This window comes from Phalacrocorax carbo, chromosome 31 (genome assembly GCF_963921805.1).
Source record: "Phalacrocorax carbo chromosome 31, bPhaCar2.1, whole genome shotgun sequence".
Lineage (NCBI taxonomy): Eukaryota > Metazoa > Chordata > Aves > Suliformes > Phalacrocoracidae > Phalacrocorax > Phalacrocorax carbo.
The window spans coordinates 245,675-267,133 of record NC_087543.1 but is presented as its reverse complement, the minus strand read 5'-3'; the positions used below and the strand labels follow the sequence as shown (position 1 = coordinate 267,133).

The 21,459-nt window shown below is 72.4% G+C and overlaps 2 protein-coding genes across 2 annotated transcripts in view; one reads left to right on the top strand and one right to left on the bottom strand.

The window, feature by feature from the left end:
- Positions 1-316: 316 nt before the first annotated feature.
- On the bottom strand, positions 317-2,467 carry EIF3K (eukaryotic translation initiation factor 3 subunit K). Its single transcript, XM_064437384.1, has 8 exons — positions 2,315-2,467; positions 1,932-2,030; positions 1,708-1,828; positions 1,361-1,435; positions 1,194-1,260; positions 1,003-1,080; positions 793-918; positions 317-666 (listed from the first exon to the last, which is right to left on the bottom strand). The coding sequence occupies exons 1-8, from the start codon at positions 2,371-2,373 to the stop codon at positions 635-637; spliced, it is 657 nt and encodes a 218-aa protein (XP_064293454.1). The 5' UTR covers positions 2,374-2,467; the 3' UTR covers positions 317-634.
- Positions 2,468-3,685: 1,218 nt separating this feature from the next.
- Positions 3,686-21,459, top strand: part of MAP4K1 (mitogen-activated protein kinase kinase kinase kinase 1) — an 18,731-nt gene continuing 957 nt past the window's right edge. Inside the window, exons 1-31 of the mRNA XM_064437348.1 lie at positions 3,686-3,993; positions 5,259-5,316; positions 5,768-5,858; positions 6,113-6,177; positions 6,351-6,406; positions 6,501-6,548; positions 6,668-6,710; positions 7,504-7,576; positions 7,653-7,784; positions 7,876-7,938; positions 8,030-8,111; positions 8,892-9,008; positions 9,538-9,616; positions 9,721-9,767; positions 10,206-10,264; positions 11,738-11,782; positions 12,822-12,845; positions 12,935-12,980; positions 13,227-13,401; positions 13,481-13,557; positions 13,655-13,693; positions 13,776-13,860; positions 14,784-14,860; positions 14,954-15,014; positions 15,090-15,195; positions 15,455-15,513; positions 15,619-15,722; positions 18,024-18,201; positions 20,340-20,408; positions 20,803-20,892; positions 21,359-21,429. Coding sequence (XP_064293418.1) covers positions 3,751-3,993; positions 5,259-5,316; positions 5,768-5,858; positions 6,113-6,177; positions 6,351-6,406; positions 6,501-6,548; positions 6,668-6,710; positions 7,504-7,576; positions 7,653-7,784; positions 7,876-7,938; positions 8,030-8,111; positions 8,892-9,008; positions 9,538-9,616; positions 9,721-9,767; positions 10,206-10,264; positions 11,738-11,782; positions 12,822-12,845; positions 12,935-12,980; positions 13,227-13,401; positions 13,481-13,557; positions 13,655-13,693; positions 13,776-13,860; positions 14,784-14,860; positions 14,954-15,014; positions 15,090-15,195; positions 15,455-15,513; positions 15,619-15,722; positions 18,024-18,201; positions 20,340-20,408; positions 20,803-20,892; positions 21,359-21,429 — 2,562 coding nt within the window. The 5' untranslated portion in view covers positions 3,686-3,750. The remainder of the gene's footprint in view (positions 3,994-5,258; positions 5,317-5,767; positions 5,859-6,112; positions 6,178-6,350; positions 6,407-6,500; positions 6,549-6,667; positions 6,711-7,503; positions 7,577-7,652; positions 7,785-7,875; positions 7,939-8,029; positions 8,112-8,891; positions 9,009-9,537; positions 9,617-9,720; positions 9,768-10,205; positions 10,265-11,737; positions 11,783-12,821; positions 12,846-12,934; positions 12,981-13,226; positions 13,402-13,480; positions 13,558-13,654; positions 13,694-13,775; positions 13,861-14,783; positions 14,861-14,953; positions 15,015-15,089; positions 15,196-15,454; positions 15,514-15,618; positions 15,723-18,023; positions 18,202-20,339; positions 20,409-20,802; positions 20,893-21,358; positions 21,430-21,459) is intronic.

Sequence of the window (21,459 nt, the reverse complement as noted above, 5' to 3'; positions counted from 1 at the left end):
CGCCACCACCAGCCCGCCGCTACGGGAGCGCCCGACAAGGCTCCACGCCCCGCCCGCCGCGCCGGGGCACGCCCACTGCGCCCCCACGCCCCGCCCACAGCAAGGGCACACGCCCAGCGCGTCTCCACGCCCCGCCCACCAACCTCTCCCGCCACCGCGCATGCGCCCTGCCCGCCTGGGTACGAAGGGGCGGGACACCTCATTAATATCCATATCGGCCACTCTTTGCCTTCGGCCGCCGCGCCCGATGATGACGTCGTCATTAATATTCATGAGCCCAAAGCCACGCCCCCAGACCACACAGACTGAAGCCATGAACAGTGAGATGGCGTATTTAATATTCATAAACTGGGCGTGGCCACTGAAAGAGGGGGCGTGGCCTCAACAGACACCAGTGCTCCCAAACCCCAGGGAGGTGGGTACATTAATATCCTAAATTGGGAAGCCACGCCCCTTCTCTGCATGACCACACTCTGGCCCCAGTGGTCCCACCCCCCAAGCAGGGCACCCCCACAGAGGGGAGTCCCACCCACGCCCCGCCCCCAGCAGGGGGTGCCAACCTCAGAACCCCCCCCCCAAAGGCCCCCAGCACCGGGGGGGGGCTTTGCCTTTATTGGGAGGGCCGAGGGGGGGCTCAGAGGGAGGATGCCATGATGCTGGAGACACCTGTGGGAGAAGGAGGTGAGTGAGGGGGGGGCTTGGGCTGGGGGGACCCCAGGCTCAGAGGGGTCTTCCCCAAGCCCAGGGCAGGGGGCGCTGGGCTTAGGGGGGTCTCCCCGGCCCGACACCCACTGTCAAAGTCGATCTTCTCCACGATGTTCTTGGGCTTGATGCTCTCCTCCTGGTTGCAGATGAAGATGCGTCCGGGCTCTGGCTCCGTCCAGCCGTATTTGCTCATCCAGACCTTCAGCTGGGCCTCTGGGGGGGCACGGGGCGGGGGGGTCGGCATCAGCCCCCACCCCCTGGCCCCTCTCTCCCCAAGGCCCCCTGTCACCCCCTTACCTGAGAGGTCCCCCAGCATCTCAGCCAGCAGCCAGCGGTCGATGTGCTGGTAGGTGATCCCCACCACGTGGCAGATGACTGCAGAAGGAGACCCCACGTCAGCTGCTGGCCCCCCAACACCCCACCCGGGCCCCCCCACACTCCCCCAGGACCCCCCCAAGCCCTCCCTACACCCCCCAGGGCCCCCTCACATTTCCTCACGGAGTCCTCAAAGCCGGTGATTCCATCCAGCAGCTCCATGTTCTCATCCAGCGCTTGCTGCCGAAGGGGGGAGGGTGGGGCGGTTGTTAAGACCCCTGAGGGGGGACACCCTGCCCCTCCCAGATCTGGGGTGCCCCCACCCCGTGCCAGGACTCACCCAGAAGGACTGGAAGTGGCAGGTTTCCAGCAGCTCCCCCAGGTAGAGGATCTGCCTGATGGGCCTTTCCTCCTGCTGGGGCCGGGGAAGTCAAGGGAAATGTGGGAAGAGGGGCCCAGAGCTGCCCCCCAACACCAGCCCCCCACAAGTCTCTACATTGGGGTCTCCTGGTGAAGAGGGAGGTGAGGAGGGGTCCCAAGCAGTGAAGCCGGTGTGTCACACTGCAGTGGGGGGGGGAGCAGAGGGGGCTGGGGGTGGGCTGGGCAGGGTCAAGGGTGGCCAGGGAAATTCAGGGGAGGATCGGGGTGCTCCCCCAAGCCCCCCTAGTGGCGGTGGTGGGTGGATACGTGGGCCTGGTCAATCATGCACTTGCAGAGGGTGAAGTCGGTGTGGGGGAGGTTAGTGAGGGCCTTCAGCAGGATCTGCGCCGTCACCGTCGTCTGGAAGAAGGCAGGGTTGAACTGGTACCTGGTGGGGGGCAGATGGGGGGCGTTGGGGAGGGGGAGGCGGTGTAGCCCCCCCGCCACGGTCGTGTCCCCCCCGACCCTCCGGTGCCCCTGGCCCCGCTCACAGCTTCAGCACGGCCAGGTTGGCCTCCAAGTCGTAGGCGTTTTCCTTGGCCTGCGTCTCCACGTACCGCTCCAGCGTCGCCAGGTTCTCGGGGTTGTACCTGCGGGGAGGGGGGCCGCGCCCCACCGACCACCACCCCATTACCCCCCCGTTACCACTCCCCGCTCGGTACCGAGCCCCGCTGCCCCCTCCGCCCCTCTCCGCGGGTCCCGCGGTGCTCCCGGGCCCCGCCGCCCCCCTCCCCGTTGCCTCCCTGCCCCTGCCCCCCCCCCCCCAATTCCCCCGCTGTTACCGGCGGCGCATGAGCCGCGCCCCCCCAAACCGAGGCCCCCCCGCCGGTGCCGCCCGCCGCGGGCCCCCCCGAGCCCCCCCGCCCGCCGATACCGGTCGATGCCCCGCAGCAGTTTGCCCACGTTCGCTCGCATCTGCTCGAAAAGCGCCATGGCCACCCGGTGCCGCCGGAAACGGAGAGCGAGGGAACTTCCGCTTCCGGCGAGGGGCTGCCGCGGGGTATGCCGGGACGGTGGAGGACTCGGGACGGGCGGCGACAGAGCAGTGCGCAAGCGCGGAAACCTGGGGAGGCGGAGGCGGGTTCTACCCTCCTGGCCCCGCCCACCCCGCCGGGCCCCGCCCACCGCGCCCCTTCCCAGTGCAGGCATGGGGTCTGGGCCTGGTCCAACTGGTCCAAACTGGGGCCACCCTTAGGGCAAAGTGGGGGTATCAATGAGGGGGGTCACACTGGTGTGGACTGGGCCGTACTGGGGGTGGAGGGGGGTCACACTGGTGTGGACTGGGCCGTACTGGGGGTGGAGAGGGGTCGTACCGGTGTGGACTGGGCCGTACTGGGGGTGGAGGGGGGTCACACCGGTGTGGACTGGGCCGTACTGGGGGTGGAGGGGGGTCGTACCGGTGTGGACTGGGCCGTACTGGGGGTGGAGGGGGGTCGTACCGGTGTGGACTGGGCCGTACTGGGGGTGGAGAGGGGTCGTACCGGTGTGGACTGGGCCGTACTGGGGGTGGAGGGGGGTCGTACCGGTGTGGACTGGGCCGTACTGGGGGTGGAGAGGGGTCGTACCGGTGTGGACTGGGCCGTACTGGGGGTGGAGGGGGGTCGTACCGGTGTGGACTGGGCCATACTGGGGGTGGAGGGGGGTCACACTGGTGTGGACTGGGCCGTACTGGGGGTGGAGGGGGGTCACACTGGTGTGGACTGGGCCGTACTGGGGGTGGAGGGGGGTCGTACTGGTGTGGACTGGGCTGTACTGGGGGTGGAGGGGGGCTCACAGTGGGATGGACTGGGCCGTACTGGGGGTGGAGAGGGGTCGTACCGGTGTGGACTGGGCCGTACTGGGGGTGGAGGGGGGTCGTACCGGTGTGGACTGGGCTGTACTGGGGGTGGAGGGGGGTCGTACCGGTGTGGACTGGGCCGTACTGGGGGTGGAGGGGGGTCGTACCGGTGTGGACTGGGCTGTACTGGGGGTGGAAGGAGCCTTGCACTAGGATACTGGGCCATACTGGGGCGGAGGGGGGCTCACAGTGGGATGGGCTGGGCCGTACTGAGGGTGGAGGGGGGTCCTACAGGGGGGTACACAGGGGTACGGGCTCGGCCGTACTGGGGTGAGACGGGGGGGGCACTGGGAAGCAGTGGGGCGCATTGGAGGGGGGTCGCGGGGGGCAGATGTGCCCCACTGCTGCCAAACTGGGCTCTTGTGGGGGGCACTGGGATGGAGCCGGGGGAGCGGCGGGATGGCGGCGGCCTAGCGCGGGGCCGGGCTGGGGCACAGGGGCCCCCCAAAAGCGGGGGGCGGGGCAGCGCCCGGATGCCTGGGTCCCCCGTGGGCCGTGCCTCAGTTTCCCCTTCCGCCGCGGTGCCTTGTGGGGGGGGGGGCCGCCACCTCCCGCCACCCGGCCTCGCTGGGGGTGCCGCGGGGCGAGGGGGGGCGTCGGGGGGCGAGGGGGGCACCATGGACCCCCGGCACCTCCACATCTCCGCCCGTGACCCCCAGGAGGACTTCGAGGTCCTGCAGCGCCTCGGCGGCGGCACCTATGGGGAAGTCTACAAGGTGAAGGGGGGACCCCCCCCCAAATCCGGCCTGGGGTGGGGAGGGGGTGTGTGACCCCCCCAAATCCGGCCTGGGGTGGGGAGGGGGTGTGTGACCCCTCAAATCCGGCCTGGGGTGGGGAGGGGGTGTGTGACCCCCCAAATCCGGCCTGGGGTGGGGAGGGGGTGTGTGACCCCCCCAAATCCGGCCTGGGGTGGGGAGGGGGCGTGTGACCCCCCCAAATCCGGCCTGGGGTGGGGAGGGGGTGTGTGACCCCCCCCAAATCCGGCCTGGGGTGGGGAAGGGACGTGTGACCCCCCCAAATCCGGCCTGGGGTGGGGAGGGGATGTGTGACCCCCCCAAATCCGGCCTGGGGTGGGGAGGGGGTGTGTGACCCCCCAAATCCGGCCTGGGGTGGGGAGGGGGTGTGTGACCCCCCCCAAATCCGGCCTGGGGTGGGGAGGGGGTGTGTGACCCCCCCCAAATCCGGCCTGGGGTGGGGAGGGGGCGTGTGACCCCCCCAAACCCGGCCTGGGGTGGGGAGGGGGTGTGTGACCCCCCCCAAATCCGGCCTGGGGTGGGGAGGGGGTGTGTGACCCCCCAAATCCGGCCTGGGGTGGGGAGGGGGTGTGTGACCCCCCAAATCCGGCCTGGGGTGGGGAGGGGGTGTGTGACCCCCCCAAATCCGGCCTGGGGTGGGGAGGGGGTGTGTGACCCCCCCAAATCCGGCCTGGGGTGGGGAAGGGATGTGTGACCCCCCCAAATCCGGCCTGGGGTGGGGAGGGGGTGTGTGACCCCCCAAATCCGGCCTGGGGTGGGGAGGGGGCGTGTGACCCCCCAAATCCGGCCTGGGGTGGGGAGGGGGTGTGTGACCCCCCCAAATCCGGCCTGGGGTGGGGAGGGGGTGTGTGACCCCCCCCGAAATCCAGCCCTGGGGTGGGGAGGGGGCGTGTGACCCCTGTGACCCCCCCAAATCCAGCCCTGGGATACTGGGGACCCCCAACATCCCCACCCAGACACCGGGGTCCTTGGGTGGGGGTGGCAAGCGGGGCCCCCCTGCTCCCCCAGTGCTCCCAGTTCCCCACCCCAGTGCTCCCAGTTCCACAGCCCGGCCCTTCCTGCCGGTACCCGCAGCCCCAGGGGACCCCCCCGCTGCCGCTGCCGGAGGCATGGGGCCCCAGCACAGGGGGCACTGGGGGGGCACTGGGGGGGCACTGGGGAGGCACTGGGGGGGCACTGGGAGGCACTGGGGGCACTGGGGGGCGGCCCTGACCCTCTCCCCCCAGGCCCGCAGCAAAGCCACGGGCGAACTGGCCGCCATCAAGGTTGTCAAGATGGAGGCAGGTGAGGGACCCCCCGGTGGGGGACCCCGAGACCCCCTGAGACCCCCCCACACCTGATGGGGCCCCAGATACCCCCCCAATACCCCAGATACCCCCCTGCGACCCCCCGGGACCCCCCAATACCCCTTGGGTCCCCTGGGATGTCCTGAGAGCCCCCCCAGTTCCCCCTGGGACGCCCCCAACACCCCCTGGGGCCCCAGAGTGTCCCCCCAACACCCCAGATACCCCCCTGGGACCCCCCGGGATCCCCCAATACCCCTTGGGTCCCCTGGGATGTCCTGAGAGCCCCCCCAATTCCCCCTGGGACCCCCCAAGCACCCCCTGGGGCCCCCGAGTGTCCCCCCAACACCCCAGATACCCCCCTGCGACCCCCCGGGACCCCCCAATACCCCTTGGGACCCCCCGGGTCCCCCGGGGTGCCCCCCACACCCCGCGAGCCTCTGCCCCCCCAGACGACGACCGCGCCACGCTGCAGCAGGAGATCCTGATGGTCCGGTCCTGCCAGCACCCCAACATCATCGCCTACTTCGGCAGCTACAGCTGGTGAGGGTCCCCCAAGTCCCCCCAGCCCCCCAAATCCCCCCGACCCTCCCCAGGCCCCCAAATACCCCCCAACCCCCCCCCCCAAATCGCTCAAACACCACCCCCCAGCCCCATCAGCCCCCTCCCAAACCCTCCCACTGCCCCCAGCCTCTCCCCGAGCCCCCCCGTGTACCCCTGGTGCCCCCCAACTGCCCCCCCCCGGCACCCCAAGCCCCCCCCCCAAGCCCCCCGTTAACCCCTTCCCCCCCGCGCAGGTGCAACAAGCTGTGGATCTGCATGGAGCTGTGCGGGGGGGGGTCTCTGCAGGACATCTACCACGGTACGGGGGGGGGACGGCTGAGGCACGGGGGGGGGGGCATGAGGCCGGACGCCCCCCCGCCCAGCAGCCAGCTGTGGACCCAGGCGCCCGGGCCCCCCCCAGATTTGGGGTTCCCCCATTCTTGGGGGGCACCCCGGGGCCTGAGTCCCCCCGCTGAGCCCCTCTCCCCGCAGTGACGGGACCCCTCTCGGAGCCGCAGATCGCTTACATCTGCAGGGAGACCCTGGAGGTGGGTGGACCACCCCCCCCGGACCCCCCCGGACTCCCCGGGGACCCTCGGGGACCCCCACCCCCCAGGCTGACCCCCATCCTCATCCTCGCAGGGGCTCTCCTACCTGCACTCCCAGGGCAAGATCCACCGGGACATCAAGGTAGGGGGGACAAAGGGGGGGGCAAGGGGGGGCAGACAAGGGTGGGGGGACATTGTGGGGGGGGGCCACACGTCGGGGGGGGCCGGGGGGGTCCCGCTGACCCCATCCCGTCGCTGCAGGGAGCCAATATCCTCATCAACGACAGCGGGGAGGTGAAGCTGGGTGAGTGCTGGGGGGCAGTGGGGAAGCGGGGGGCTATGGGGGGCAGTGGGGAAGCGGGGGGCTATGGGGGGCAGTGGGGAAGCGGGGGGCTATGGGGGGCAGTGGGGGGTGTGAGGGGCTATGGGGGGCAGTGGGGAAGCGGGGGGCTATGGGGGGCAGTGGGGGGTGTGAGGGGCTATGGGGGGCAGTGGGGAAGCGGGGGGCTATGGGGGGCAGTGGGGGGTGTGAGGGGCTATGGGGGGCAGTGGGGAAGCGGGGGGCTAGGGGGGGCAGTGGGGGGTGTGAGGGGCTATGGGGGGCAGTGGGGAAGCGGGGGGCTATGGGGGGCAGTGGGGGGTGTGAGGGGCTATGGGGGCAGTGGGGAACTGAGGGGCTATGTGGGGAAGTGGGGGGTGTGGGGGCACAGGGGGCAGCGGGGAATTAGGAGTATCTGGGGGACTAGGGGGCTATGGGGGGAAGTGGGGGGTGTGGGGGCATGGGGGGCAGTGGGGAACCGGGGGGCTATGGGGGGAAGTGGGGGGTGTGGGGGCAAGGGGGGCAGTGGGGAATTGGGGGGCTCTGGGGGCTGGGGCCAATGGGGGAACTGGGGGGGGCAGTGAGGAATGGGGGGCAGTGGGAAATTGGGGGGCTATGGGGGATTGGGGGCAATGGGGAACTGGGGGGCTCTGGGGGGCCCAGGGTGCTGGGGGAAGCTGGGGGGCCCTCGGATGCCTGGGGCAGCAATGGGGTGGGGGGTCCTCTCCCCTCCGGGGGGGGTGTCTGCGGGACCCCAATCCCTCACGCCCCCCCCCAGCCGACTTCGGGATCGCGGCGCAGATCAGCGCGACCTTCGCCCGGCGGATGTCCTTCATCGGCACCCCGTACTGGTGAGGGGGGGTCCGGGGGGGCCCGGGGGGGCCCGGGGGGTCCGGATCCCCACCGCTCCCCCCGTGCCCCCCCCAGGATGGCCCCCGAGGTGGCGGCGGTGGAGCTGAAGGGGGGGTACAACGAGCTCTGCGACGTCTGGTCGGTGGGCATCACCGCCGTGGAGCTGGCCGAGCTGCAGCCCCCCATGTTCGACGTGCACCCCCTGCGGTGAGCAGGGACCCCCCCCCGCCCCCCCCCGGCCCCCGCCGGTGGGGAGGGGTCCCCCTGACACCCCCCCCCCTCCCCCTGCCCGCCCCAGGGTGCTGTTCCTGATGTCCAAGAGCGGGTACCAGCCCCCCAAGCTGAAGGACAAGGCCAAGTGGTGAGTGGGGGGGAGGGAGGGGGGCTGGGGGCGCCGGGGCCCCCCTCGAGGGGCGGGGACCCCCAGCCTCACCACGGCCCCCCCCCCCCAGGTCCCCCCCCTTCCACAACTTCGTCAAGGTGACGCTCACCAAGAACCCCAAGAAACGGCCCAGCGCTGCCAAGATGCTCAGCGTGAGCCCCCCCCCCAACCGGGGACCCCCCCCCCCCCGGGGGACCCCCAAACCTGCCCCCAGTCTTCCCACCTGGTCCCCCTCCCATCCCCCTCCCCCCCAAATGCACCCCTGTGCCTCGTCTGTCCGGTCCCGCTCCTGTCCTTGTGCCCATCCCGTCCCCATCCTCATCCTCATCCCCTCCCTGACCCCCTCGTCCCCACATCCCCCGTCCCCATGGCCCCCCCTCCCTGTCCCCATGTCCCCCCGTCCCCACACCCCCATCCCCGTCCCCATGAACCCCGTCCCCCCATGTCCCCCTGTCCCCCATGTCCCCCTGTCCCCCCGTCCCCATCCCCATGTCACCCTGTCCCCCCATGTCCCCCCGTCCCCACACCCCCATCCCTGTCCCCATGAACCCCGTCCCCCCATGTCCCCCTGTCCCCCATGTCCCCCTGTCCCCCCGCCCCCCATCCCCATCCCCATGTCACCCCGTCCCCCCTGTCCCCCCATCCCCACGCCCCCATCCCCGTCCCCATGTCCCCCCTGTCCCCCATGTCCCCCCTGTCCCCCCATCCCCACGCCCCCTGCCCCCGTCCCCATCCCCATGTCACCCCGTCCCCCCTGTCCCCCCATCCCCACGCCCCCATCCCCGTCCCCATGTCCCCCCTGTCCCCCATGTCCCCCCTGTCCCCCCATCCCCACGCCCCCTGTCCCCGTCCCCATCCCCATGTCCCCCCCGTCCCCCTGCCCCCGTCCCTGTCCCCATGTCACCCCTGTCCCCCCCGTCCCCGTCCCCCAGCACCAGTTCGTGGCCCAGCCGGGGCTGAGCCGGACCCTCACCCTGGAGCTGCTGGAAAAGCTCCGGGACCCCGAGCGGCTCCTGGGGGGCTGCGACCCCGAGGAGGAGGAGCCCGAGGTGGGGCTGGGGCACGGGGGGCACGGCGGGGGGGAACTGGGAGCACTGGGAGGGACAGGAGCATGGGACTGGGGGGGACGAGGGGTGGCCCCGGGGGGAATTGGAAGTGCTGGGGGGGGGGGGCACTGGGACCACCGGAGTGGGGATGCAGGGCATATTGGGGGGGGACTGGGGGCTCTGGGGAGCTGGGGTTGACTAGGGGGACTGGGGGCACTGGGTTTCTTAGAAGGACTAGACTGGGGGGCAGCGGGAAGGACTGGAGCGCTGGGCAGGGGCACTGGGGATTACTGGGAGGGTCTGGGGGGCAGGTGGGAGGCTCTTGGGGGGCTCTGGGGGGCACGCGGGGGGGCTCTGGGAGGCTCTGGGGAGTGTGGGGGCCACTGGGATGTTCTGGGGGACAGGGTGGGACTCTGGGGGGTATTAGGGGCACTGGGAGGATCTGGGGGATCTGGGGGGCGCTGGGGGGCTCTGGGGGGCGCTGGGAGGCTCTGGGGGGCACGGGGCCCCCCGTCACCCCTTGGTCTTGCAGCTGCCCCCCCCCGTGCCCCGCCGGATCCACTCCACCCACCGCCCCCCCACTGCCGGCCGCTGTGACCCCGGCCCCCACCGTGAGTGTCCCCCCCAGACCCCAAACTGTCCCCAAGAGCGTCCCCACATCCCCGTACCCCATGTGCCCCCCATGTCCCCCCATGTCCCCTCGCTGTCCCCGCAGTGCACCGCCTCGGCAGGCGGAAGGAGAGTGACCCCATGGTGCAGCCGGTACGTGGGGCCCCCCACATTGGGGGCTGGGGGAGGCTCTGGAGCAGTTGGGGGTCCCTGGGGAGGCCAGGGGTGCTGGAAGGGTCCCTGGAAGCTTTGGGGGTCCCTGGGGAGCCCTGGGGTGCTGGGGAAGACCCTGGAAGGGTAGGGGTCCCTGGGGAGCCCTGGGGTGCTGGGGAAGACCCTGGAAGCTTTGGGGGTCCCTGGGGAGCCCTGGGGGTGCTGGGGAAGACCCTGGAAGGGTGGGGGTCCCTGGGGAGCCCTGGGGGTGCTGGGGGGGGGCCTGGGGGGAATGAGGGGGGAATGTGGGGGGCTGGAGGTACCATGGGGGACATCAAAGGATTTGGGTGGGCCTGGGGTCTTCTGGGGGGGTCTTGGTCCTCTTGGGGTGCTGGGGGGTTCCCCTGTTTGCAGCCCCCCCCCAACCCTCTCCCCCAGGTGTCCTCGGCAAAGCCTGGCTGCAGCAGGAGAGTGGGGGGGTCTGAGAGCAGCGCACGGTGAGGGGGGACATGGGGGACACGGGGACTGGGGGGACATGGGGGACACGGGGACTGGGGGGACATGGGGGACACGGGGAGCACATGGGGACTGGGGGGACACGGGGACATGGGGGTCACGGGGACTGGGGAGACATGGGGGACACGGGGAGCACATGGGGACTGGGGGGACACGGGGACTGGGGGGACATGGGGGTCACGGGGACTGGGGGGACATGGGGGACACGGGGACTGGGGGGACATGGGGGACACGGGGAGCACATGGGGACTGGGGGGACACGGGGACATGGGGGTCACGGGGACTGGGGGGACATGGGGGACACGGGGAGCACATGGGGACTGGGGGGACATGGGGACTGGGGGGACACGGGGACTGGGGGGACATGGGGGTCACGGGGACTGGGGAGACATGGGGGTCACGGGGACTGGGGAGACATGGGGACTGGGGGGACACGGGGACTGGGGGGACACAGGACATGGGGGACACGAGGAGCACATGGGGACTGGGGGGACATGGGGACTGGGGGGACACGGGGACTGGGGGGACATGGGGGTCACGGGGACTGGGGGGACACAGGACATGGGGGACACGGGGAGCACATGGGGACTGGGGGGACATGGGGACTGGGGGGACACGGGGACTGGGGGGACATGGGGGTCACGGGGACTGGGGAGACACGGGGACTGGGGGGACATGGGGGACACGGGGACTGGGGGGACACAGGACATGGGGGACACGGGGAGCACATGGGGACTGGGGGGACACGGGGACATGGGGGACACGGGGACTGGGGGGACATGGGGGACACGGGGACTGGGGGGACACAGGACATGGGGGACACGGGGAGCACATGGGGACTGGGGGGACACGGGGACATGGGGAGCACAGGGGGACATGGGGGACACGGGGACTGGGGGGACAGGGGGGTCACGGGGACTGGGGGGACACAGGACATGGGGGACACGGGGAGCACAGGGGGACATGGGGGACACGGGGACTGGGGGGACACAGGACATGGGGGACACGGGGAGCACAGGGGGACTGGGGGGACATGGGGACATGGGGGACATGGGGAGCACAGGGGGACATGGGGGTCATGGGGACTGGGGGGACATGGGGGTCACGGGGACTGGGGGGACACGGGGACTGGGGGGACACAGGACATGGGGGACATGGGGAGCACATGGGGACTGGGGGGACATGGGGACTGGGGGGACATGGGGACTGGGGGGACATGGGGGTCACGGGGACTGGGGAGACATGGGGGTCACGGGGACTGGGGGGACACAGGACATGGGGGACACGGGGAGCACAGGGGGACTGGGGGGACACGGGGTTCGAGGGCAGCACATGGTGAGGCGGGGGGACCGAGGGGGACGCAGAGGGGACATTGAATTGGGGGGGGGGAGTGGGGGGACGCGGGGGGACACCCGGGGGGGGAGGGGCACGGCCTCACGCCCGGCTGCTCGCAGGGACGACACCTCCGATGACGACGACGACTACGATGACGTCGACATGTGGGTGATACCAACCCCGATGTCCCCCTGTCCCCGTGTCCCCCTGTCCCCGTGTCCCCCTGTCCCCCCATGTCCCCCTGTCCCCGTGTCCCCCTGTCCCCCCATGTCCCCCTGTCCCCGTGTCCCCCTGTCCCCCCATGTCCTCCTGTCCCCATGTCCCCCTGTCCCCGTGTCCCCCTGTCCCCCCATGTCCCCTTGTCCCCGTGTCCCCCTGTCCCCCCATGTCCCCCTGTCCCCGTGTCCCCCTGTCCCCCCATGTCCCCCTGTCCCCGTGTCCCCCTGTCCCCCCATGTCCTCCTGTCCCCATGTCCCCCTGTCCCCGTGTCCCCCTGTCCCCCCATGTCCCCTTGTCCCCCCATGTCCCCCTGTCCCCATGTCCCCCTGTCCCCCCATGTCCCCCTGTCCCCATGTCCCCCTGCGTCCCCATGTCCTCCTGTCCCCCCATGTCCTCCTGTCCCCGTGTCCCCCTGTCCCCATGTCCCCCGTCCCCCCATGTCCCCCCGTCCCCCCATGTCCCCCTGTCCCCATGTCCCCCTGCGTCCCCATGTCCCCCTGTCCCCCCATGTCCTCCTGTCCCCCCATGTCCTCCTGTCCCCATGTCCCCCGGTCCCCCCATGTCCCCCTGTCCCCCCATGTCCCTCTGCGTCCCCATGTCCCCCCGCGCCCCCATGTCCCCCTGTCCCCCCATGTCCTCCTGTCCCCCCATGTCCTCCTGTCCCCATGTCCCCCGGTCCCCCCATGTCCCCCTGTCCCCCCATGTCCCTCTGCGTCCCCATGTCCCCCCGCGCCCCCATGTCCCCCTGTCCCCCCATGTCCCTCTGCGTCCCCATGTCCCCCCGCGCCCCCATGTCCCCCTGTCCCCCCATGTCCCCCTGCACCCCCATGCCCCCCTGTCCCCCCATGCCCCCCTGTCCCCCCGATCCCGCCCCCAGGGACATCACCCTGTCCCCTGGGCATCGTCCCCGCTGAGCAGGGAGGGGGTCCCCCGTGCCCCCCCATGTCCCCCCGTCTCACCCAGCTCCTCTCTGCCCCCCCACAGACCCAGCCGCGGTGACCCCAACAGGTACTGTCCCGTGTCCCCAACCCTGACCCCCCCCCCCAAGCTGGGGACCCCCCCCGTCCCCCCCCCCCGACGCTGTGCTCTGTCCCCAGTGCCACGCTGCCCGAGGACGACGTGCCCCCCCCGCTGCCCCCCAAGGTGAGCGCCTCCCCCCGACACCGGCCGTGCCCCGGGGGGGGGGACGGGGGGGACACCCCAACACCCGCCGTCCCTGACCTGGGACCCTCAGGCGGGGTTGGGGGTTCCCAGTCCCAAACTGGGTGGGTGGGTGGAGGGCACGAAACCCACACTGCGGCCCCCACCCCAACTGCACCCCCCATCTTGTGCCCCCCCATCTGAACCCTCGTTCCCCCACCCCCGTGTCCCCCGTGTCCCCCCCGGCAGCCCAAGTTCCGGACGGGCTCGGCTGAGGCCCCCCCCGAAGACCCCCGCCCGCGGCCCCGGGGGCCCCTCCTGGAGCAGCCGCCCCCCCCGGCCCTGGTGCGCTGCGCCAGCGGCCCCGCGGGGGGGCTCGGACCCCCGGCCCCCGCCCGGGGGGGGCCCCTGGCTGCCAGCTCAGGTAGGTCGGGGACATTGGGGGGGGGAACCCGGGGTGGGGGGGGGGCAGGTGCCCTGACCCTGCCGCCCCCCCCCCCCAGACCCTGCGCTCTGGTTGGGGCCCTGCAGCGAGGACCCCCCCCTGCTGCCCCCCAAGACAGAGAAGATCCGGAAAGCGGTGAGCCCCCCCCCTCCATCACCCCGTGTGTGTGTCCCCCCCCTTGTCACCCCGCTGCCCCCGACCCCCCGTGACCTCTCTGTCCCCCCCACTCCAGGTCCCTGCGGACAACGGGGGGGCTGCCCCGAGGCCACACGTGAGTGCTGGGGTGCGGGGGCCGGGGTGTGGGGGGGGTGTACCCCAATACCTGCCCCCCCCTCACCCCCCTGGCCCCCCAGGAGGGCTCCCTCTTCCGGAAGGTGTTTGATGGGTGTCCCCTGCACGTGACGGCCACCACCACCTGGACCCACCCCGGCACCCAGGGTGGGCTTGGGGGGCGCGGGGGGGGGCGCGGGGATGCCTCGGGGACACTAGGGATGTGGGGGGGCGCTGGGGACATCGGTTGGGGGGCGGGTGGGGGGCACTGGGGGGCACTAGGGACATTGGGGGGGATTGGGGACATTGGGGGGCACTAGGGATGTGGGGGGGCACTGGGGACATCGATTGGGGGGCACTGGGGGGCACTAGGGACATTGAGGGGGATGGGGGACATTGGGGGGCACTAGGGATGTCAGGGGGCGACTGGGGACATTGGGGGGATCAGGGGGCAGGTTGGGGGCATTGGGGGGCACTAGGGATGTTGGGGGGTCATTGGGGACATTGAGGGGGGTTGGGGGGCACTAGGGACATTGGGGGATCAGGGGGCAGGTTGGGGGCATTGGGGGGCACTAGGGATGTTGGGGGGTCATTGGGAACACTGAGGGGGGTTGGGGGGCACTAGGGACATCGGGGGGTCATTGGGGACATCGGGGGGATTGGGGGGCACTAGGGATGTTGGGGGGATTGGGGACATTGAGGGGGATTGGGGGGCACTAGGGACATCGGGGGGTCATTGGGGACATCGGGGACATCGGGGGTACTAGGGATGGGGGGATTGGGGACATCGGGGGGCGATTGGGGACATTGAGGAGGGTTGGGGGGCACAGGGACATTGGGGGGATCGGGGACATCAGGGGGTGCACTGGGGACATTGGGGGGCACTGGGGTGCCCTAGGGATGTCGGGGGGTGCATTGGGGTTATCAGGGGGGATTGGGGGGCACTGGGAATGTTGGGGGGCTTTGGGGACATCAGGGGGCATTGAGGAGGCATTGGGGACATGGGCTGGGGTCCCCGGGGACACTGGGGTGCCTCAGGTACCTCGGGGTGCCTTGGGGTGACGCGGCCCCTCACCCCGTGTCCCCCCCAGACCCCCACCTCATCCTGGGAGCAGAGGAGGGGATCTTCACCCTGAACCAGAGCGAGCCTGAGGCCACGCTGGAGCTGGTGGGTCTGGGGGGGGTCTTGGGGGGCCCTGGGGGTTCGGGGGGGGGGCCTTGGGGGGGTCCGGGGGGTCCCAGCCCCCTGACACCCCCCCAGCTCTACCACAGCCGCACCTCCTGGCTCTACTCCATTGGCAACGTCCTCATGTCCGTCTCGGGTGAGTGGGGGGATTTTGGGGGGCTTGGGGGGGGCTGGGACCCCCGGCCCCTCGCTGACCCCTCGTGCCCCCCAGGGAAGACCCCCCAGCTCTACTCCCACAGTCTGCTGGGGCTCTACGAGCAGAGCAAGAGGGAGCAGCGCCCGGGGGTGCACATCTCCCCCCACCGCCTCCTGCCCAGGTACGGGGGGGACCCCTAAAACTGCTGCCCAGATAATGGGGGACCCCCAGCCCCCCAACCCTACCGCCTGGGGGATGAAGGGGACCCCCCCCCAACCCCCACCCAGACATCGGGACGCCCCAGCTCCGGGCTGAGCCTGGGGGACACGTGAGGTTCTGGGTTGGGGGGGGGAATTTGGGGGGTGACGGGGGTCACGCCGGGGTCCGGCTGCACCCCAGGGGACCCCATTGTGTGTGTGTGTCCCCCCACCGCCCCCCAGGAAGAACGTCATCTCCACCAAGATCCCCGACACCAAGGGCTGCCGGACCTGCTGTGTGGGTGCGTGGGGGGCCGGGGGGGGCCTGGGGGGCGCCTGGGCGGGGCCTGGGGGGTCCCGGGGGGGGTCCCAGCAGGGTCCGGGGGGCTCTGACGGGGTGCCCCCAGCCAGGAACGGGCAGACGGGGTGTCACTACCTGTGCGGGGCGCTGGACGCCGGCGTCGTGCTGCTCCAGTGGTACCAGCCCCTGCAGAAGTTCATGCTGGTCAAGGTAGGGACCCCCGACCCCCGGCCCCGTCCCCAACAGCCCCTGGACCCCCGTCACTGCCCCAGCAGCCCCCCGACCCCTGTCCCCAACAGCCCCTGGACCCCCGTCACTGCCCCAGCAGCCCCCCGACCCCCGGCCCCAACAGCCCCTGGCCCCCCGTCACTGCCCCAGCAGCCCCCCGACCCCTGTCCCCAACGGCCCCTGGACCCCCGTCACTGCCCCAGCAGCCCCCCGACCCCCGTCCCCAACGGCCCCTGGCCCCCCGTCACTGCCCCAGCAGCCCCCCGACCCCCATCCCCAACGGCCCCTGGCCCCCCGTCACTGCCCCAGCAGCCCCCCGACCCCTGTCCCCAACGGCCCCTGCCCCCCCGTCACTGCCCCAGCAGCCCCCCTGCCCCTGGCCCCAACGGCCCCTGGCCCCCCGTCACTGCCCCAGCAGCCCCCCGGCCCCTGTCCCCAACGGCCCCTGGCCCCCCGTCACTGCCCCAGCAGCCCCCCGACCCCTGTCCGCAACGGCCCCTGGCCCCCCGTCACTGCCCCAGCAGCCCCCCGACCCCCGTCCCCAACGGCCCCTGGCCCCCCGTCACTGCCCCAGCAGCCCCCCGGCCCCTGTCCCCAACGGCCCCTGGCCCCCCGTCACTGCCCCAGCAGCCCCCCGACCCCCGTCCCCAACGGCCCCTGGCCCCCCGTCACTGCCCCAACAGCCCCCCGACCCCTGTCCCCAACGGCCCCTGGCCCCCCGTCACTGCCCCAACAGCCCCCCGACCCCCGTCCCCAACGGCCCCTGGACCCCCGTCACTGCCCCAGCAGCCCCCCGGCCCCTGTCCCCAACGGCCCCTGGCCCCCCGTCACTGCCCCAGCAGCCCCCCGGCCCCTGTCCCCAACGGCCCCTGGCCCCCCGTCACTGCCCCAGCAGCCCCCCGACCCCCGTCCCCAACGGCCCCTGGCCCCCCGTCACTGCCCCAGCAGCCCCCCGACCCCCGTCCCCAATGGCCCCTGGCCCCCCGTCACTGCCCCAACAGCCCCCCGGCCCCTGTCCCCAACGGCCCCTGGCCCCCCGTCACTGCCCCAGCAGCCCCCCGGCCCCCGTCCCCAACGGCCCCTGGCCCCCCGTCACTGCCCCAGCAGCCCCCCGACCCCCGGCCCCAACGGCCCCTGGCCCCCCGTCACTGCCCCAACAGCCCCCCGGCCCCTGTCCCCAACAGCCCCTGGCCCCCCGTCACTGCCCCAGCAGCCCCCCAACCCCTGTCCCCAACGGCCCCTGGACCCCCGTCACTGCCCCAGCAGCCCCCCGACCCCCGTCCCCAACGGCCCCTGGCCCCCCGTCACTGCCCCAGCAGCCCCCCGACCCCCGTCCCCAACGGCCCCTGGCCCCCCGTCACTGCCCCAGCAGCCCCCCGGCCCCTGTCCGCAACGGCCCCTGGCCCCCCGTCACTGCCCCAGCAGCCCCCCGACCCCCGTCCCCAACGGCCCCTGGCCCCCCGTCACTGCCCCAGCAGCCCCCCGACCCCCGTCCCCAACGGCCCCTGGACCCCCGTCACTGCCCCAGCAGCCCCCCGACCCCTGTCCCCCATCCCGTGTCCCCGCGGTGGGTCCCCACGCCCCCCATGTCCCCGCAGTGGGTCCCCACGCCCCCCATGTCCCCACGGTGGGTCCCCCTGTCCCCATGTCCCCGCAGTGGGTCCCCACGCCCCCCATGTCCCCGCAGTGGGTCCCCCTGTCCCCATGTCCCCGCGGTGGGTCCCCACGCCCCCCCATGTCCCCGCGGTGGGTCCCCACGCCCCCCATGTCCCCGTGGTGGGTCCCCCTGTCCCCATGTCCCCGCAGTGGGTCCCCACGCCCCCCATGTCCCCGCGGTGGGTCCCCACGCCCCCCATGTCCCCACGGTGGGTCCCCCTGTCCCCATGTCCCCGCGGTGGGTCCCCACGCCCCCCATGTCCCCGCAGTGGGTCCCCACGCCCCCCATGTCCCCGCGGTGGGTCCCCCTGTCCCCATGTCCCCACGGTGGGTCCCCCTGTCCCCATGTCCCCGCAGTGGGTCCCCACGCCCCCCATGTCCCCGCAGTGGGTCCCCACGCCCCCCATGTCCCCACGGTGGGTCCCCCTGTCCCCATGTCCCCGCAGTGGGTCCCCACGCCCCCCATGTCCCCACGGTGGGTCCCCCTGTCCCCATGTCCCCGCGGTGGGTCCCCCTGTCCCCATGTCCCCGCAGTGGGTCCCCACGCCCCCCATGTCCCCGCGGTGGGTCCCCACGCCCCCCATGTCCCCGCGGTGGGTCCCCACGCCCCCCGTCCCGTGTCCCCAGCACTTTGACTTCCCGCTGCCCTCGCCGCTGCGGGTGTTCGAGCTGCTGGTGACCCCGGGCGAGGAGTTCCCCAGCGTCTGCATCGGGGTGAGCCCCGGACCCTCGCCCGCGCGCCCCGTCCTCTTCCACACCATCAACCTCAACTCCCTCACCTCCTGGTTCGCCCACGCGGGCGCCGGTGAGCGGGGCGGGGGGCTGCGGGGGGCCGGGGGCTGGTGGGCACCCGGCCGCTGCGGCTGCTGGGCTCTGGCTGGGCAGCCCGGGGAGTTGGGGTCCCAGGGGGAGTTGGGGGTCCCAGGAGCAGTTGGGGATCCCAGGGGGAGTTGGGGGTCCCAGGAGCAGTTGGGGGGACATGGACCATTGGGGCTGGTGGGGTCTGGCTGGGCAGCCCAGGGAGTTGGGGTCCCGGGGGGAGTTGGGGGGACCTGGCGGGAGTTGGGGGGACCTGGGCCATTGGGGCTGCTGGGCTCTGGCTGGGCAGCCCGGGGAGTTGGGGTCCCGGGGGGAGTTGGGGGTCCCAGGGGGAGCTGGGGGGACCTGGACCATTGGGGCTGGTGGGGTCTGGCTGGGCAGCCCAGGGAGTTGGGGTCCCGGGGGGAGTTGGGGGTCCCAGGGGGAGCTGGGGGGACCTGGACCATTGGGGCTGGTGGGGTCTGGCTGGGCAGCCCAGGGAGTTGGGGTCCCGGGGGGAGTTGGGGTCCCTGGCGGGAGTTGGGGGGACCTGGACCATTGGGGCTGGTGGGGTCTGGCTGGGCAGCCTGGGGAGTTGGGGTCCCGGGAGGAGTTGGGGTCCCTGGCGGGAGTTGGGGGGACCTGGACCATTGGGGCTGGTGGGGTCTGGCTGGGCAGCCCGGGGAGTTGGGGTCCCAGGGGGAGTTGGGGGTCCCAGGGGGAGCTGGGGGGACCTGGACCATTGGGGCTGGTGGGGTCTGGCTGGGCAGCCTGGGGAGTTGGGGTCTCGGGGGGAGTTGGGGGGACCTGGCGGGAGTTGGGGGGACCTGGGCCATTGGGGCTGGTGGGGTCTGGCTGGGCAGCCCAGGGAGTTGGGGTCCCGGGGGGAGTTGGGGGTCCCTGGGGGAGTTGGGGTCCCTGTGGGAGTTGGGGTCCTGGGAGGAGTTGGGGTCCCTGTGGGAGCTGGGGGTCCCAGGGGGAGTTGGGGTCCCTGGGGGAGTTGGGGGTCCCTGTGGGAGTTGGGGTCCCTGGGGGAGTTGGGGGTCCCTGTGGGAGTTGGGGTCCCTCTGCTCAGTCTGAGGGATTTGGGGGTCCCAGGGCGATGTGGGGTCCCAGGGGGATTTGGGGGTCTTTGGGCTCAGTCTGGGGGTCCGGGGGGATTGGGACTTCCAGGGGGGATTTGGGGGCCTGTCCCCACTCTGGGGGTCCCTGGGGGACTGGGGGTCCCCATCCCAGCTGAGGGGAGGTGGGGGGTCCTGTGCCAGGCCTGGGGGTCCCTGGGGGGTGTTGGGGGTCCCATATTCCACCCAGAAGGGTCCATTGGCAGCCTGGGGTCCCGGGAGGGTTTGGGGGGCCCAGGAGGATTTGGGGGGCTGCGGGAGGATTTGGGGGGGTCCCGGGAGGCTTTGGGGGGCTCCGGGAGGGTTTGGGGGGGGCCTGGGAGGATTTGGGGGTCCCGGGAGGGTTTGGGAGGGCCAGGAGGGTTTGGGGGGCTGCAGGAGGGTTTGTGGGGGCCTGGGAGGATTTGGGGGTCCCGGGAGGGTTTGGGGGGCTCCGGGAGGGTTTGGGGGGGGCCTGGGAGGATTTGGGGGTCCTGGGAGGGTTTGGGAGGGCCAGGAGGGTTTGGGGGGGTCCCGGGAGGGTTTGGGGGGTCCCGGGAGGATTTGGGGGTCCCGGGAGGGTTTGGGAGGGCCAGGAGGCTTTGGGGGGCTGCAGGAGGGTTTGTGGGGGCCTGGGAGGATTTGGGGGTCCCGGGAGGGTTTGGGGGGGGGCTGGGAGGATTTGGGGGTCCCGGGAGGGTTTGGGGGGGGGCTGGGAGGATTTGGGGGTCCTGGGAGGGTTTGGGAGGGCCAGGAGGCTTTGGGGGGCTCCAGGAGGGTTTGTGGGGGCCTGGGAGGATTTGGGGGTCCTGGGAGGGTTTGGGGGGTCCCGGGAGGGTTTGGGGGGTCCCGGGAGGCTTTGGGGGGCCCAGGAGGGTTTGGGGGGCTGCGGGAGGGTTTGGGGGGGCCTGGGAGGATTTGGGGGTCCCGGGAGGGTTTGGGGGGCCCAGGAGGGTTTGGGGGGCTGCGGGAGGGTTTGGGGGCCCCTCACCCGGGTCGGGGGGTGCGGGAGGGTGGCCCCCCCTCACCACTGCCCCCCCCGCAGAGCCCTCCTGCCCCGGCCCCGTGCAGGTGACGCAGCTGGACAGCGAGACCGTGCTGGTCCTGCTGGACCGTGAGTCCGGCCGTCTGTCCGTCCACCCTCGCCGTCCTGCCTCCGTCCGTCCATCTGTCCGTCCAGCACCCCTCCATCCACCCGTCTGTCCGGCCGTCTGCCCGTCCATCGTCCCCCCGCCCGTCTGTCCATGCACCTGTCCGTCTGTCCACCTGTCTGTCCATCATCCCCCCACCCGTCTGTCCATCCGTCTGTCTGTCCCTGGCAGGGCAGGGCTGGGGGTCCCGGGGGTGCCCCGAGGTAGGGCTGGGGGGTCCCAGGAAGGTTCTGGGGGGGGGGTCTCGGGGCCACCTCGAGGTGGGACTGGGGAGGGGCTTCCAGGAGGGTCCTGGGGGGGGGGTCTCGGGGTCCCGGGGGGGCTGACCCGGCCCCCCCCCGCCCCCCCCCCCCCAAGGGAGCGTGAAGCTGGTGACGCTGCAGGGAGCCCCCGCCCGGGGGCTGGTGACCCCCGACATCCCCTTCGACGTGGCCGTGGAGGCCGTGGGTGGGTGTGGGGGGGTCCAGGGGGAAATGGGGGTGCTGGGGGGGCAAGTGGGGGGGTTAGGGGTTGCCTGGGGGGCAAATGGTGGGGCTGGGGGCAAATGGTGGGGGTCAGGGGGTGCTGGGGAGAGGAATGGGGGTATTGGGGGGGCAAATGGGGGTATTGGGGGGGAAATGGAGGGGTCAGGGGGTGCTGGGGGAAATGGGGGTACTGGGAAGGGGAGTGGGGGGGCTGGGAAGGGGAGTGGGGGGGTCAGATGGTTGCTGAGGGAAACGAGGGCGCTGGGGGGATCGGGGGGGGCTGGGGGGGATTGGGATACAGGAAAGTGCTGGGAAGGAACTTGGGGGGGTCAGGGGGTGCTGGGGGGGGGGGGAAGGGGGTGAAGGGAGGGTGCTGGGGGCTTGTGGGTGCCAGAGGGGTGCAGTGGGGTGCTGGGGGGTGTCCGGCTCTGACCCCCCCCCCGCCCCAGCGCTGGTCCGCGGCTGCGTCCAGGCCTTCTGGCGCCACGGGGTGCAGGTGCGGCAGGTGGGCTCCGCGCAGGTGAGACCCCCCCCAAACCTCCCCATCACC

Bases quoted from the DNA above. Each gene is read 5' to 3' on its own strand.
- EIF3K (XM_064437384.1), bottom strand. From the start codon at position 2,373: ATGGCGCTTTTCGAGCAGATGCGAGCGAACGTGGGCAAACTGCTGCGG. The intron at 1,081-1,193 runs GTGAGGGGGCCC...CTCCTTCTGCAG, and splicing joins TGAGGACTCCGTGAGGAAAT to TCATCTGCCACGTGGTGGGG. The intron at 667-792 runs GTGGGTGTCGGG...CTTCTCCCACAG, and splicing joins GGAGAAGATCGACTTTGACA to GTGTCTCCAGCATCATGGCA.